Below are 16623 nucleotides of genomic sequence, written 5' to 3' on the forward strand. Positions count from 1 at the left end.
TATACGAAATGATGAATGAGAAAAATGGTTATATCGACTTGATTTAGTAGACAGAAATGTAACGATTGGAGGATGCATAAAACACTCAAGCGGTCAAGTAAGCATATAGCTTCGAGTAATAGAGCGAAAGAAAACGCAAGCTCAATCAAGCTATAATCAGACTAAGGAAAAGCACAAAAAACTTTAGAATTACAAGACATGCTCATTTGGAAACTGGATAGGTTTTGAAAGGGATTAAGATAGTCCATTAACGTAAAATTTCAATTAAATAAACGACAACGTCCAACCACATCTTCAAGGATAAACTTAACTTATAAATGAATGACTTGTTTTTCATCCCTTCACACACAAAAAAAAAGAAAAAGGCCAACAAGAACACTCGCTAAGCCTTGTCAATCCTCGTGCAAGGTTCCCAAGACATCCTCATCCCTGAAGAGATGGTACCTATGTCCACCACAAGAATTCAAACAACATAAGCTGCTTACATTTAGTTGCCATTATTTTCGGCTGATCCGAGTTTTTTTCTTTCACTAATCAGATATTATCCAAATCTAATTAACTAATAATGCCACGAGGAAGCATCTACAGACAAATGTAATACCAACAAGAGAGCTGGTTCAACTTACTCCTTCTCGCCGAGCTTGACCTGAGTACCGCCGTACTCTGGGAGAAGAACAGTGTCGCCTTCCTTAACCGAGACCGGAATCAATTTCCCGTCTTTATCTCTCGAACCGGCCCCCACGGCTATCACCTTGCCGGAATTCAGCTGAAAATAAATCCGGAAACAACTTTCAGATCTTTCGAGGTCAAATCAGAAAGATCAGATCGTTAAAAAAGAAGAAGCGATCTTTACCTTGGAGGCTTTCTCTGGGAGGAGGATGCCGCTTTCGGTTTTTGCAGGCTGGATGACTCTCTGCACCAGGATGCGGTTGAACGTTGGGACCAGACGCTTCATCATTTCTCTCAAATTCTTTTTCTCTCTCGGAGTTGAATCGAGAGATTCCAGGGGTTTCTGAGTTTTTTTATCGGTAGAAGACGGAATGATCTAGATCGTAGGGTTTAGGGGGGAACGAAAAATGGGCCAAGGGTTTAGAGAATCATTCGTATGTATTTGGGCCTATAATATTATCTGTGATTATTTAATGGGCCTAGCCCATTTTAACACACAAACGTTGTCGCTAAATGTTGTTAAGTGGAAAAATTCATGTATGCACGTCGTCTAATAAAACTCCTTTCTGTACTTCGGATGGATGATCTAGTAAAATGAAGTTTGTGTGTTGAGAAAGCGCAGATGGCTTATGTCCAGAGCTTGGCCAAATTTGTTACACGTGGCGGTTTCGGGAGCTGGGCATTTTGTTCCGAATTCCGACAGACAAAGCTGTAAATTAAATTCAAGGTCTCTGAATCTGATCGAAGGTTGTGTGTTTTTTTTTTTTTTTTGGGTAAAAAGGCTTGCTCCTTTAGTAATGTTGTTAAACAGATATCCCCGTTAAGCTTTATAGAATATTCCCGCATTATAATGGGTTCTTGAATTTTTAACTGGAAGGTCCACAATAAGATTATGATTGGTGCCTACTAGCTTAGTTTGGGTCACTTATAAATAGTCTGCTTCTGTATATACTTCGATATTTGTTTGTCCGGGCAATTGATTATTCTCTGTTCTCAAGTTCAATACAGTACGAATTGGTTTCTACATCTTGGATATCATTTTGCTTATGAATTATCATCTTCCTCAAACTTCCTTAAAATATAGGATAAACAAACCAAAGGGTTGATTAAAATTACAATTATAAATTGTAAAGAAATTGATTTGATGGATTAAGAAAAAGCATGTAATGGCGATTGGAGGCGGGATTGTGATAAAAATTCGAAGTGAAGAGTATAGAATACTCTGAACACAAAGAAAGCACAGAGAAACCCGTACTATGAAGCCATTTTATCGTTATAGGGAAGAAGAGGCAAGGGCACCCCGTAGAAAACCTACAGGTATTTTCAGAGCTATTGATTAGATCTCTCCCCTTTTGGTTTTTGCATCTTTCTCCCCATTAATTTTTTTTTGGTGGAAAACATTCGCGCAAACAAAAACAAAACAATTGATTACAGTATCGGCATAGGAAAAGACCGAAATCAAACTAAGAAGAACCTAAAGAAAGACGGCTCTGCTACAATCTGTGAATCTCGCAGATTTTATAGTGCCATCGCGAGACAGCTAGGGCTGACGATAGTCGTTGAAGCTGAGCTTACTTTATATTGAGCTTAGAGTTTAAATTTAACTATCAGGCCCATTGGGCTTCAGTGTCCATCGTTCGGTTGACCTATATATATATACTCTTCAAAAGTCCTATTTTTCTCCACCGTTAACAAATCATAGTCGGATCAATTAAACAAATAGTTAATATAACAATTGATTATTTATATTAATAATAAACTAAATATAAATTTAATTTTTTTTAATTACATAAAAATATGTTGAGAAAATATCTAACAAAATCTTATTTAAAATTTTAAATATTTTTATAAAATAACACATTAATTGATTTCGTAATTTGTAATATAATATTGTTATAAATCAATGTTAACTAAAATTTTACTATAAAACAAGAAAATAAAAATCATATACTATTTTCTATAAATTCTATAATTATATTCTGTGTTATATAAAAATAAAAGTGATATATAAATTAAATATGACAAATTATATTAAATAGGTAAATTAAAAAAAAATTTAAAAATTACTTCATTTAAATAAATTATCACTCATCATTAACATGTGTTAAAATTCGTAATCTATATAATATTTGTATGAAAAAATAAATTTATTAGGTTAAACTCTTATATCTACAACTATATATTATTTATTTATTTATTTTGAAACTCTCAATAATATATTGTTTAAAATATTTATATACAAAAATATAATAGTATATATAACATTTAGTTCATATACTATTTAAAAAATATGTTATTAGAAAACTATGAAATTTTAGTAATTCATTTAAAATATTAATGACAAATTAAATTTTAGTTATATATTTTTTAAAATTATAACAAAACCTATTGAGAAAATTTATAAAATATTACCAAATTTTTTTTTATGAAATAATGTATTAATGTAGCAACAAAAACAAATTCAAAATTCATGTAATCTTCCAAACTAAAAAATAGTAGCGTAATTTTTCAAAGTTTTCTTGAAAAAATATAAAATTTTGAAAATAAATATTCAAACTCAAAATGATAAAAATAACTTTTTGAAATGCACCACGAAAAAACAAATGATATATGTTGTAAACATTAAAGCAATCTAATGTTTTGAAATCTTAATTAAAAATAAAAATAAAACTTAATATCTTAATATCATAATTAAAAATATATGTTAATATCATAACATGCCGAGTAAAAAATGTAAACAATAATATTATAAACTTATACAATATATAATACTAAAATGGAAATTATATATTTAAAATATTTTATATCAAATACATTTATAAAATGAAAAGATATCTGCATGTTAAAATCTAGTGTAACATTTTAAAAAAAGTTGGACGATCAAAGAGCAAGCCATGCTAAAAAGTGGAAGCAAAACATTAAGTTAGAAATATAAACTGTATCAGCGAACATCGACCTAAAGTACGTGAACCTACCACGGGAGTCATCCCACCAAACCTCTCCTAAAATATCAAGGCTCTAAACCCTAGATTGGCACAAGAAAATGCATGCGTCACCTCTTCTTTACAAAGGCTATATAAACAGTAGATTGGCACAAGGTTCCATCCAACACAAACACATATATACAAATCTACACATTAACCATGAAATTTCGTGGACTCGACTTGATCGTTTTTCTATTAGCTGTGGTAAGTTGCAAAGCTAATAAGGAAATTACTTGCGAAGAGAACGAGCCATTTACATGTAATAACACTGATCGTTTAAACAGTAAAGGCTTCCCAAAAGACTTCATCTTCGGTGTTTCATCGGCTGCTTACCAGGCATGTAACAAATCATTATACATTGTTTAGCCAGAAAATTTTGACGCTGAACTTTAATGCCGCATGGTTGTTTATTTTCATTTCAGATTGAAGGTGGCAGAGGACGTGGTCTTAACATTTGGGATGGCTTCACTCACCGATTCCCAGGTATACCGTTTGTCCGGTATATATATACATGTAAGTCTCTATACATTCATAGTAATGTATTTGTTTACTATCAGAGAAAGGAGGGTCCGATCTTGGGAATGGAGATACTACTTGCGAGTCATATACGATGTGGCAGGTTAATTCTCAGTATACATATATATATACTCACTGAATTCTGTATCTTCTACGTGTGGATTAATGACATGCAATTGTATATGTAAACTGCAGAAAGATATAGACATTATGGACGAAATGAATGCTACTGGCTACAGATTCTCCTTTGCGTGGTCAAGAATCATTCCAAGTACGTACACATTATCGATCTGTGTGTACAAGTAGTGGTATATTGATTGTGATTGTTTGGAAAATTAAGTATATGATATGTACGTATGCATGAGCAGAAGGAAAGGTGAGTAGGGGAGTGAACAAAGGAGGTCTTGAATACTACCACAGACTCATAGATGGCCTCATCGCGAAGAATATCACGCCTTTCGTTACCCTCTACCATTGGGACCTTCCTCAAACACTGCAAGATGAGTATGAAGGTTTCTTGAACCGCCAAGTCATGTATGTTATTAGTTCCATAACATGCATGCATCTTAGGAGTAAAAATGAAAGAGAGAAAATATATAGATTTGATTCACATTAATGAAAGGATTCTAAACTATGCGCAGAGAGGATTTTAGAGATTTTGCGGATCTATGTTTCAAGGAATTTGGTGGAAAGGTGAAGAACTGGCTCACTATCAACCAGCTGTACTCAGTGCCTACGAGAGGCTATTCAACCGGAGCAGATGCACCCGGTCGATGTTCTCCAAAGGTCGATGCAAGATGTTACGGCGGAAATTCTTCAACGGAACCTTATATAGTTGCACATAACCAGCTTCTTGCTCATGCCGCTGTGGTCAATCTTTATAGAACAAAATATAGGGCGAGTACTTGTCCATTTGTAAATAGGTGTAATAATCTGACATATCCAATCCATATTTAACAAATCATTGTGACCAGCAGTTCCAAAGAGGGAGGATCGGACCGGTGATGATAACTAGATGGTTTCTTCCATTTGATGAGACTAATAAAGCCAGCATAGATGCAGCTGAGAGGATGAAAGAATTCTTCTTAGGATGGTACGAATATATATATCCACGAAAAAAAAATCAATATTTTAAAATTATAAATATATATATATTTTTTTTGATAAACCCTAAATATATGTTGTATATATAAACTACTTAATGAATATGAATTTGATATCGATCAGGTATATGGAGCCGCTAACAAGAGGTAGATACCCAGACATCATGAGGCGAATGGTAGGTAATCGGCTTCCCAACTTCACTGAAGCAGAAGCCAGACTTGTTGCGGGTTCATATGATTTTCTTGGTCTCAACTATTACGCCACTCAGTTCGTACAGCCAACTCCTAACCCACTCCCCGTTACATCGGAAAGATACACTGCCATGATGGACCCAGGGACAAGACTCACATGTACCACTCTATTTCACTTAGTTACAACCTATATATATATATATATGCATGTGTCCTTTTGATTACTACATATTTTGTGACCGTCAATATTGCATGCTTGTGTGTTGCAGTTGTAAATTCACGTGGTGAAAAAACTGGTCCACTGGTATATATGCACGATCTACCCACCCATAATTCTATTGTTTCATTCATTTTTCTCTTCTTTCTTATGATCGATATACACATGCTGCTTCCCTTTCTGATCAGTTTGAAGAGTTAAAAGGGGGAAATAGTTATTACTACCCAAAAGGCATTTATTACGTTATGGACTACTTCAAAACCAAATACCGTAACCCATTAATCTATATCACCGAGAACGGTGAGTTCTGTTACCCGTCTTCTTTCATGTTTAATTGTTTGGTAGAAGAAATTGATTCAGTTATTGTACAATTGTTCACATACTACGTACCACGGTTCAATTAGGATTCAGTACCTCTGGTGATCAAACCCGCCAGGAAGCTGTTGCCGATTCCAAGCGGATTGATTATCTCTGCAGTCATCTCTGTTTTCTCCGTAAGGTCATCATGTGAGTAGTGGCTGCAACGACACACTATTTAATAAATATTAGATCATCATAGGTTTTTAATGGTTATTTTTGTTTTCAGGGAGAAGCGTGTCAACATAAAAGGATACTTTGCATGGGCTCTCGGAGATAATTATGAATTCGGTAAAGGTTTTACCGTCCGATTCGGACTCAGTTACGTTAACTGGACAGACGTTAGTGATAGAAACCTCAAAGATTCTGGCAAATGGTATCAGAGGTTCATTAACGTTACCACCAAGATCACTGCACACCAAGATTTCCTCCGCTCAGGCCTCTCTTTTGAGAACAAGATGAAGACACTCACAGATGCATGAAACACTTTATCCCCATCAAGATCGCCTTCATGTCGTCTCACTCTTTCTAGCCATCTGCTCCATAGTAAATAAAGGAGCTTACTGTAACTAAATAAAACATATTCCCAGTGAAAAAAGTCAAGTATATATTAATGAATAATACTTTTATGCCAAGTCAAGGGATTGAGAGAAAAAAAAACTCAATTTAACAGGTAGATTTACATCATCCAACACACTGCATATATTAATGAAGTATCCTATTGTGATTTAAAAAAAATGAAGTATCCATAATAAAATATGATTCTTATTTATGTCAACTACAAATATCATTACACTATATCTATTTTTGCATATATATTTTCGCAACAGAACTCTTAAAATTTAAATTGGTTAATATCTATATTAACCTTAATGAATAGTTCTATACAATTCATTATTAATTATATAATTAAACAATATAATTTTAACAACTAAATGAGACATTATCTTGACAACCTCATACCAATTTTAGTTATATAAAATTTATACTGTAAAACTAATGTATTTGTTATACTATAAATTACTATCTTCGTAGTTTTCAAAATTAGTATTTCAACTAAACAACAATAATACTTTGGATAGCTTACTATAAACGAAAAAGTGCAATTACGAGCGCACATCACATTAGGGTCCAACTTCATCCCCTATATATTAATTGAGGAACATTTGAAAAGATGTAACCTTTAAAATGAAAGGAAATGAAGGCAGTCGGTTTAGAATCAGAAGAATCTCAGGTCAATGTAGATGAAGATGTTCAAATATTACAATATTGCCTTTCATTAAAAGGAGAAAAAGATCCAAATAACATTGAAAATAGATGGAACTGGGAGCTATAACGCATAAATCTTTGTCTTGCCACCTGATCCAACGCTTTTGTTTGTATTTTGTTTACAAATGTAAAATTTGTATATAAATATATGTAAAAATTTTAAAATTAATTCTTGATAAATTACTGTTAGTACTCTCTAATATATATTTTTTTAATTATTAAGTTCATACCAACCAATTCACGCATATCGCAATCTACAAAAATGGAATGTCTCCATAACGAAAAATACGCAAGAAAATGAATTGTATCAACAATTTTTTTTGTTTGAATCCTGTAGTTTCAAATAAAAGTCGAAATTCGCTAAAATTTCTCAGCAAAATGAATCACTCTCTTGGTTTATTTAACTTAATATTTGTCTCATTTATAATTGAAAATAAAAAATAAAAAATACAGAGAAAAAACATACCTCCAACCTGGGTCCCCCACCTCGAGAAGTGTCTTTATCTACACTTTTTGTATTTTGTTTCCTCTCTCCCCCACCATTCTTTCTCTGCTGCTCCTTCTCCTTCTCCTTCTCCTTCCATTGTTCCTAAGAAAACCCTTTTCATGTCTTCCTCCTCTTCAGCTTCCGACAACGGTGATTCCAGCGGTGGTCTCAGCTCCGTCGCCGGTAGAAGTGGCGGCGTTTTCGAGGCCCCATCTCCATCTCGCCCTCGCCACAGTGCCAACGACGTCTGGCCGGAACCTTTCCTCGAATCTCTTGCCGTTCAAGTTGCCGTTGACGCTTCCTTATCTACTAGCCCTGTCGACGCAGCACCTGCTCTTGCCAACGTTTTCCGGGTCAGTTATTTATAATAGTTCCGTAACGTTCTAGATACGTGTATGTTCATTTTATAGAGTAGATCTTGCTCGACGAACATGACACTATCAGAATCGTTTATTATGTATAAGCTAGCAAAATTAGCCACATATTTTACTAACCAAAATACGGAAAAAAACCGAACCGAATCGAAACCAATCCGATATCTGGATTGAACACCCCTAATCCAAATGAAACCAAACTATTGTTTCATTCTCCAAAATATAATAAAAATAATAACTTAATTCCGCGCAAGGCGCGGGTCTTATCCTAGTTTACATGTTATTTGTTTAGTTTTATAAAAGGTAATTTTAGTGACGAATACATACTGATTAATTAACGTGAATACTATTAGGGATAATTATGCTAATATATATAATGAATAGTTATATATAATATGTACTATAATTAGCAACAAACTTATATTTAAATTTATTTAGATAATTGAATATAAATTAATAAAATAGAAATTTTGGCTAAAATAAATAAGATAAGTGTTGTTATCCAAAATTAATATTTTCAATTACAAAATTTAAACTAAAAAATATAATGATGCATAGTAAAATACTATTCAAACAAAATGAATATATTGTATAAATAGATTTTCCAAAATGTTTATAATACATAAGTAGTTCCAAAAAATAAAAGAAAGCAATAACAAGCATATATGTATATTTTGATTAAAACTCCGATTTATATATTGTTGATTTAAATATTATTATTTGCGAAGTGATTTTTCGCAACGGAGCACCCAAGTTAATAGTTAGAGTAGTTAATATCAATATTATCTTTAATAAATAGTTATGTATAATTCATTACTAATTATATAACTAAACAATATAATTTTAATAACTAAATGAGTCATTATCTCGACAATCTCATATCTCATACTATTCAATTATAATATAGTTATATAAAATTTGTCTTGTAAAACTCGTGTATTTGTTATACTATAAATTATCTCCGTAGTTAAAACTAAATAAATATAATGATGCATAATTAAATACTAATCAAACAAAAAAGTATAATGACTATATTGTATAAACAGATTTTCCAAAATGTTTATAATACATGTGTGGTTCCAAAAAAGAAATGAAAACAATAACAAGCATATATGTATATTTTGATTAGAACTCCGCTTTATATATTGTCAATTTAAAATTTAGAGAATATAAACAATAACTTATCATATTAATCACTAAATTAATAACATGTATTAATAAGTATTCCCAAAATGATTTAAAATCATGGCTGCTACATTATAGTATGAAATAAACCCATGATTAACTAACCATAGTGGCACCGTCTTTGTACTTTTTAGTGTAAAAAAATACATGAACGAAGTTGAGGTCAATGGACATTTAATTATTTGTTTGATACAATTATGAAGGGAGTGCTTTGCAGTTGACATTCGATTATATATTTTCCAGATTAACTCACAACCATCTTTTCTTCGTTGCTGAAGTGTTTACTGTATACATAACTAATCTTAAATGTCCCTGTCGACAAGACGTGTAGCTGAAATCGATAAGAAACGAACGTGAAACTGGTGGGAACGTGATGAGTGTGGTCCCATCAATGCTACGAGAAGGCAACGCCCTAATCATTTCTCCTTTTTATTTCTTAAAGCTAAAGTAAACCGTAGCCATTATTATTATCAAAATAATTCTCTTTATAAATAATGCACCCATCCATCACCCTGTCTCCTAAAGCAACAAGAAAAAAAAAATGGAAGGCATACTGATCTCATCGTCGCCACTCAGGTTCCAACCATTGACGAAGTTATCTGGAACCAAGAAGAGAACACGAACCACCGTGTGTGGCGGCTACTACTACAGAGGAGGAAGAGTGGTGGACGAGAACATGGTGATCCTTAGGAAACGGATCCACGAGAGGAAGATGGTCGAGCGAAACTATGAACCTCCTTCCCATTGGATGCAGTGGGAGAAACGTTTCTACTGCAACTACGACGCTAACATCTGTGCCGCTCTCTCACTTCTCCAAAATTTTCTAATGAATTCTCGTCCCAGTGTTGCGTTTGGAACGATGCTTCTCCTCTTCGTTAGCGTCCCCGTCTCCACTACCTTCTTTGCGTTTCGGATGCTTGACATCGTTCTTTGGCTTATGGATGCCACTCACGTAGGATGATCGTGTATATGTTTTGCCTTGATGTGTTACAGGCTCTTATAATCAATAGTTTCTTTTCAAGAAAGTGTTCTGTTTATAAAATACTAGACAATTCAGATTTTATCATTACATCATATTGTCTCCCACGACTTAGAAGTAGAGATGTATTGTTGGTGGATCCAAGACAGAAAATATACACTTGAATCCCATGTCTGTACAATAATAACTCTCATGGATAATCCGTCTAAAAGAAAATGTACAATGTGAAAAAATGCCTCACAAGCTAATGTACAGTTTGCCCGAAATACTAAATACATGTCTTAATCGGAGATGTCATCCTTATTAACAGGCGCTTCTGGTTGGACACCAACTTAGCGCAACGTCTACATGCATATTGAACGCCAGGAACAGAAGATCAGAGAGAAGTTTCACTTATGCAGAATCATGGTGGCTAAGAAATTCAGTTATGCAAGGATAGACTTGCTCCACCGCCTGTAGTAAGATTCAGAGAAACTGACTGAGATAGAAAACAAGGACGCACATATGGTAGATCTAAAAATCCAACATACCAGTCGTCCTCCAACCAAATCGTAGTGCGCATAATGTGGTCCGTCTGGTTCTCCAAGTACCTTATAAGTGACCAGGTTCTCAGGGAACAGCTTAGCAGTGTCTGCCATATTCACAAGTAAATGGAATGGTAAGAAAACATAATGCATGTTTGTGCATACTAATCAACTATGGGAGTATTAAGTAGCTTAACATTTAATTTGGCAGGTGTGAGAAGTTTAGTGAAAGCTGAACAAGTATACGTGCTACAGCCTCTCAAAACTCAAGCGATTTAGTAACAGCATTGTAGAATTTTAAAAGAAGTGCATAACTGGGCAGAAGCACACCATGTTTCATGTAAGTATTCATAATAAACATCAATCCATTATACCTTCTACAGCTGCAGGAGGACAGATCAAGTCCCGATCACCCGCAAGAGCTAAGACAGGGACACTGGTCCTGGAAAGATGATCCTTGTAGTAAAATTTACCACTACGGTCGCGTAAGCCTCCCGCTCGAAAGGCTGTTGTCAGCTGAATAAGAAGTTTTGCTGGTATGGTACCTAAAGGTTACAAAATAGAGAAACCACTTAATACCACCATAAGAGGAGCAAGAAATAGAGGAAACAACTAGCACTTGCATAATCATCTCATGGCAATGCATAGGCATCTAAAAGGTATCTCTTCGACATTTACTTTAGCATTAAAAATCCACATACTTAAAATGGGATCAAATATCTACACTTACAGAAGTTATTCAAGACAAGCTTCTCTAACTGTTCGGGGTGCATCATATCTGTTGCTGATATCAAATCGTTAAGCCAAGATAATACGTATGGAGGTCGCGACGAAAGAGGATAAGCTGCTGCCAACAGAGCTCCCAAAGGAACAACTGGAACACTCAGAGCTTGTGCAGGATCAACCTGTAGAGAAATATCTAATAAGTTTAGAATTGGTGGTGCATCAACTCTTACAGAAGAACCCAACGCAGAGAGATAAAGGTAAAATTTACGTACAAGAGGTATGAGCAATTTGAGGGCAGAATCTGAAGTTGTGTAATCTAGCGATGAAGCCAAAGTTGCCACAGCTGCCAGACAAGGTTCTCGTCCCTCAAAAGCTAACGAAATGGAAAAGAAAGAATGAGTAACGGCCTAAATCTATGAGCTTCTGTTTTCAGGAAAATGAATATTAACTTACCACAACGTGACAGCATTGCATAGAGTAAGATACCTCCCATTGAATGCCCAATTGCTAATAGCTTACCATCCTTTGGCTTGCATTGCGCTCTTACATACTCAATCTATGTCAAACCAAAACCAGAACACACAGTTCAGTGACAAATCCGGACATGGTTATTTGAAACATTTAGCAAGATCAATGTCCCCTCACCGCAGCAGGGACATCCTCTTCCAAGTAGTTATCAAAATCCCAGTCATACTTAACAATCAAATCAAGCTGCTTCTGAAAATCCTCAATGGTCGAAGTGAGCCGCTCTTGCAAATCAATCAGCTGAGGCGAGACAGACCTCTGACCATCGTCAAGAAGATTCACAAGACGCTGAGTCAACTCCCTGATTTGGTTACCAAGCCCTGAGTTTTGCCTTGACTCGATCAAACTCAAAAGCTTTGATCTTATCTCAAGAAAGCGCTCGTACAGCCGAGAATCTTCTAAAAGCATAGCAATTCTATCAAACAACTTAGCAGACATGAACACTGACTGACCTTCGCTGAGAAAACCAGAAAGTCTCTCCGACAAACGCATAAACGTTGCAGTTAACCTCGCCACGATCTTTGACTCGTCCCAAGCAGAAGCAGAGGCTTCACCAACAACGGAAACATCCGGTGCACTGTCTGTAACATCAGTAGCTTTAGCTTCTTTGGCTGCAGCTTTGGCAGTAGACTCTATCTGACGAGACAACTCGTGAGCAGAATCTTGAACATCTTTGAGATCGGATACTCTTGTGCTCAGCCCGGCTCCACGAACCTCGAGAATCCACGTCTCGTATCCCTCTCCAGACATGTGTCTTGCAAAAGAGCACTACAATTACACAAACCGTGTTATAAATGCGTGAATCTTACTAGTGACCATTCGAGAAACAAGAGGAACAAATAAAAAGGGAATGTACGGGAATAAAATAGCAAGAATGAAAATGAATGATTGTTCATTCTCAAAATTTAACAAGAAATAATTTTGTTCTTTAATTCTCTACAAAAAAAAAAAGGAATGAGAGAAAATTATTTGTGAATGGTAATTTTTTTTAGGAACATTAGGAAATTCATTATTCTTTGTTTGGTCACCATTCATACCCAAAGAGTAATCATGAGAAAGGAAGGCACACATACACCGGGAGATAGATCATATCCGATGGCATTGGTTCCTACTCCAGATAACAGCAAGAGCGGATGATTCCTCGTTGGAGCCTGAGAAGAAGAGAGTTCTTAGGTCACAAAGATATTAACTCAGTGTTCTAAAAATTGGTATATGCAGCTGCTGGGCAATTGGTTTTAGGTTGGAAGCGCATTTATAATTCAAAAATCGATCTAGCTACCACCTAATGAATAATCTCTATAAGGCCACTAACCACCACCTAGCAATTTTTTGAACATTGTATAAACTAAGTTTTTCAAACCGAATTAAAAAAAAAATCGATCTAGACACAGGCCTAATGAATAATCTCTATAAGGCGCCTAACCAATTCTTGAACATTGTAAAAACTTGTAGACCGAGGCGGTTAGAAACCTGAGGGGAAGGGAAGTAGCGCCAGAGAGCGAGGCGCCAATCGCTGTTTGGAACGGTGACGTAGTGAAGCTCGTCGGCGGTGCAAAGAGGCGGTTTCGTTGGGAGCTTAACCGAGGAAGAGAAGGCTCTCGGTCGGAGAAGTTTCGACGTGCTATGACGTAACGAAGGAGTTACGGTGGCGATTGGGCGGAGGAGGTAGACGGTGGAGGAAGCCGCCCGACGTAGAGCAGAGCGGATCTCGAAGGGGAATTGGGGAGGGATGGTCGCCATCAAATCAGATATGAAAAAAGTGGGGGTGGTTCGGCTTGTTTTGGAACGTTTTAAGGATTCCATTCCTCTCTCACCTCCGGTACACGTGGAGAGACGACCGGTGAAATGATTGATGAAGATGTTGACTTTCTTGGCTTAACCGTAAATTATTGGGCCGTTAATGGGCCTTGAGCTTTTAATATTTTAATTTAGCTGGGCCCAAAAGTCAAGCAGAGACCAGGTCGAAGACAACAACTGAAATGAGAACAACAAAACTGTAGGGTTCCTCCTTCGTTTCGTCGACACTACATCTTCTCTCTCAATCAGGTATCAATCAACAGAGTCCCCTTTCTTCTTCTTTTTTTTCTTTTTTTAATTCAATGGATCTCCTTTCGATTATAGCTCCACGAACCAATCTGTTCTGTTTTTCTTTTTTTTCTTTTTTCTGACATTAAATCTCATCTCTGTCTCGCAGTTTACATCTCACGACTGACTTAACGCCATGTAAGTCTATCCTAAAACTCGACGCTGTTCCTTGATTTTAATTAATAATCTCCAGATCATGTAGGCCTCTCTGAATCTCTAGATTGAGCTCTATCGTGTGTAGTGATCGGGTCCACGATGATATAGAATTAGATTTGTCCATTTTCGTCTTTCATACGTTAGCATTTTAGCTTGCTGATTGAGATGTCCCGATAGAATTAGGTTTTGCATCTTATGACCAGAGTAGCTTTGTTCTTGTATGAATGTCCTCTTAAGTCTCAATCGAAAAAAAAAACAGATTCTTGTAACACGGAATTGATTTTTCCATCCTTGATAATGATGGGGATGATGTGATGTGATGATGGTTTTAATTCGTCTTTCGTTTTTGATAAATTTCAGGGCAGACGATGAGGTTGTTGATCCAAAGAAGTACCTTGAGGAGTCTTGCAATCCAAAATGCGTGAAGCCACTACTCGAGTATCAGGTGAATTAATGGGGGAGATTGTTTGAAGGGACATTGCCTTGTAAGTGAAGATCATTGTTTACTGATACACAAGTCCTTTTTTTTTTGTGGTTGTCAGGCGTGTGTCAAGAGAATCCAAGGTGATGACTCTGGCCACAAGCACTGCACTGGGCAGTACTTCGACTACTGGCAGTGCATTGACAAATGTGTAAGTATTTGTTGAATCATGTCTTTTTACTCTTCACATCTTCCTTACTGAGATCAAAACTGGATTTTGGAATCTTCAGGTTGCACCCAAGCTCTTTACAAAACTCAAATGAAACAAGGCGAAGCTGGAGTCGACATTGTCTTTTGAGTTTAAGGGATGTATAAAACGCAGTTGATGTTGGAACATTTTTGTAACTGCAAACCTGATTATGCCAAATTGCTTTGCTTCTCGGTTTTGTTTTTATCGCTTTTATGTTTTTTTTTTTCCTACAGACATTGTTATTGTCCTTCTTTTGAAGTAATAAATAACTTTTTACACAAGTTCTCCAGTTTCAACCAATGGTAAGCAAGGATTAACCTTATATATATAATATTGTGCTTTACACAACTCTCATCAAATTCACAGTTGAATGAATAATTCAAAGAATTTGAGGCTGACATTATATATATAATATTGTGCTTTACACAACTCTATTAAGTAAGATTTAAATTTCATTCAAGAACTATGCAAAAGAGATACATTCATAAGTACACAAGAGATTATCACCACAGTAACATTGATTAATCATTAAGATGAATGATGTGGGTGACAACTGAAAATCAACACAGTACTATTATTTTATTCTTTAAATGTGTTACAAAAATCTGTGTTTTGACTTTGGTAGCAAAAGAATCATGATGATGACACAGTATATAAGTTAATACAACATACAAAGAAATATATCCGTCAAAAGTTTTTGAGCATCTTGTCATTTGAGACTCCATCAGCTACAAGCATTGCGGTTATCTCCTGCAAAGACAACAAATCACTGCAACGATAAAGATACACATCTTCTGAATAGCATATTAGGTTCCCAGCAACAAAAAGAGTGCATACCTCAGCCATTTGTTTCTGTCCGCACAGCACCACTCCTGTGGCCTCGGGGTTTGAAACTTGTTTAGCCCTTGCAAAAGCAGCCTATATACAACACATGATGTATATATTAAGTTTGATCCACCTTGAGTTAAGTATTTAGATTGATGTTTCTTAATCTTACCTGGACATATCCGGTTTCCCCTGTCCACCCATCATCAGGCTGTGATAATACAGGTACAACTTTGACACCCGATGATTCCCACTCTTTGAACTTTTCCTGCGAATAGAGAGCACATGTAAATCCTTCAACAGATCAAATAGACAGAGAGCTAGGCTCTGCTTTTATCATCAAATGATTTTTACAGTTCAACTGCACATATTTCTCTATCTAGTGACGTTCTGAATTTCGAAACAAGGGAGAGAAAGAACCAAACCTGATAAGCCATTCTTTTGAGGTTCCTAGCCCCATAATAGAGTCTTACATCGGATCTTCTATCAGCGCCAAATCCTGTCTCAATTAGTGAGCGGATGGGACTGCATAGATAATAACATGAGATATTACATTCCAATAGACAGTTACTAAAAGTGCCTATCAGCATCACTAAACACTGTTGATTCAATCACGGCACAAAACACCAAACAGAAACAGCTAAACCTTTTCTCAATATTAGATGGACACAGGGCCTAAAAGCCATCTGAAAAGGTCCGTGTGATCTCTGAATAGGTTGAATGCATGCACTTGCACGTTGCAAACCATAAATAGTTTCATCGTATCAAAAGTAGGGGGG

The 16623-nt window shown here is 35.7% G+C and overlaps 6 protein-coding genes across 9 annotated transcripts in view; 3 read left to right on the forward strand and 3 right to left on the reverse strand.

The window, feature by feature from the left end:
- Window positions 1-240: 240 nt before the first annotated feature.
- LOC106310610 (10 kDa chaperonin-like) lies at window positions 241-1067 on the reverse strand. Its single transcript, XM_013747836.1, has 3 exons — window positions 854-1067; window positions 627-766; window positions 241-444 (listed from the first exon to the last, which is right to left on the reverse strand). The coding sequence occupies exons 1-3, from the start codon at window positions 956-958 to the stop codon at window positions 393-395; spliced, it is 297 nt and encodes a 98-aa protein (XP_013603290.1). The 5' UTR covers window positions 959-1067; the 3' UTR covers window positions 241-392.
- Window positions 1068-3812: 2745 nt separating this feature from the next.
- LOC106310472 (myrosinase-like) lies at window positions 3813-6571 on the forward strand. Its single transcript, XM_013747705.1, has 12 exons — window positions 3813-3989; window positions 4076-4136; window positions 4211-4272; window positions 4365-4440; window positions 4538-4703; window positions 4811-5066; window positions 5147-5262; window positions 5397-5623; window positions 5734-5768; window positions 5870-5981; window positions 6086-6188; window positions 6268-6571. Exons 1-12 carry the CDS (start codon window positions 3813-3815, stop codon window positions 6518-6520), a joined length of 1644 nt encoding a protein of 547 aa, XP_013603159.1. The 3' UTR covers window positions 6521-6571.
- Window positions 6572-9839: 3268 nt separating this feature from the next.
- Window positions 9840-10422, forward strand: LOC106312422. The gene has a single exon (XM_013749941.1). It carries the CDS (start codon window positions 9895-9897, stop codon window positions 10312-10314), a length of 420 nt encoding a protein of 139 aa, XP_013605395.1. The 5' UTR covers window positions 9840-9894; the 3' UTR covers window positions 10315-10422.
- Window positions 10423-10476: 54 nt separating this feature from the next.
- LOC106312420 lies at window positions 10477-13952 on the reverse strand. Of its 3 annotated transcripts, XM_013749940.1 has the most exons (10): window positions 13578-13952; window positions 13145-13258; window positions 12560-12875; window positions 12228-12427; window positions 12036-12138; window positions 11855-11955; window positions 11587-11761; window positions 11231-11401; window positions 10863-10963; window positions 10477-10785 (listed from the first exon to the last, which is right to left on the reverse strand). In XM_013749940.1, the coding sequence occupies exons 1-10, from the start codon at window positions 13908-13910 to the stop codon at window positions 10726-10728; spliced, it is 1674 nt and encodes a 557-aa protein (XP_013605394.1). In that variant the 5' UTR covers window positions 13911-13952; the 3' UTR covers window positions 10477-10725. The 3 variants fall into 3 exon arrangements, with proteins under 3 accessions (XP_013605394.1, XP_013605392.1, XP_013605393.1); XM_013749938.1 differs by having other exon boundaries at window positions 12228-12875; XM_013749939.1 differs by having other exon boundaries at window positions 12228-12875; window positions 13181-13258; window positions 13578-13951.
- Window positions 13953-13994: 42 nt separating this feature from the next.
- On the forward strand, window positions 13995-15300 carry LOC106312423 (cytochrome b-c1 complex subunit 6-like). 2 transcript variants are annotated; one of them, XM_013749943.1, is made up of 5 exons: window positions 13995-14153; window positions 14302-14330; window positions 14709-14793; window positions 14891-14980; window positions 15060-15300. In XM_013749943.1, coding segments are annotated over exons 2-5 (210 nt in total). In that variant the 5' UTR covers window positions 13995-14153; window positions 14302-14328; the 3' UTR covers window positions 15093-15300. The 2 variants fall into 2 exon arrangements, with proteins under 2 accessions (XP_013605397.1, XP_013605396.1); XM_013749942.1 differs by having other exon boundaries at window positions 14091-14153; window positions 14302-14793.
- A 273-nt stretch (window positions 15301-15573) lies between these two features.
- The window catches only part of LOC106307565 (fruit protein pKIWI502-like), a 2310-nt gene continuing 1260 nt past the window's right edge, over window positions 15574-16623 (reverse strand). The window contains exons 2-5 of the mRNA XM_013744552.1: window positions 16270-16369; window positions 16017-16112; window positions 15857-15937; window positions 15574-15769 (exon numbers count right to left, since the gene is read on the reverse strand). Of these exons, the coding sequence (XP_013600006.1) occupies window positions 15707-15769; window positions 15857-15937; window positions 16017-16112; window positions 16270-16369 (340 nt within the window). The 3' untranslated portion in view covers window positions 15574-15706. The remainder of the gene's footprint in view (window positions 15770-15856; window positions 15938-16016; window positions 16113-16269; window positions 16370-16623) is intronic.

Source organism: Brassica oleracea, chromosome C8 (genome assembly GCF_000695525.1).
Source record: "Brassica oleracea var. oleracea cultivar TO1000 chromosome C8, BOL, whole genome shotgun sequence".
In the NCBI taxonomy this organism is placed as follows: Eukaryota; Viridiplantae; Streptophyta; class Magnoliopsida; order Brassicales; family Brassicaceae; genus Brassica; species Brassica oleracea.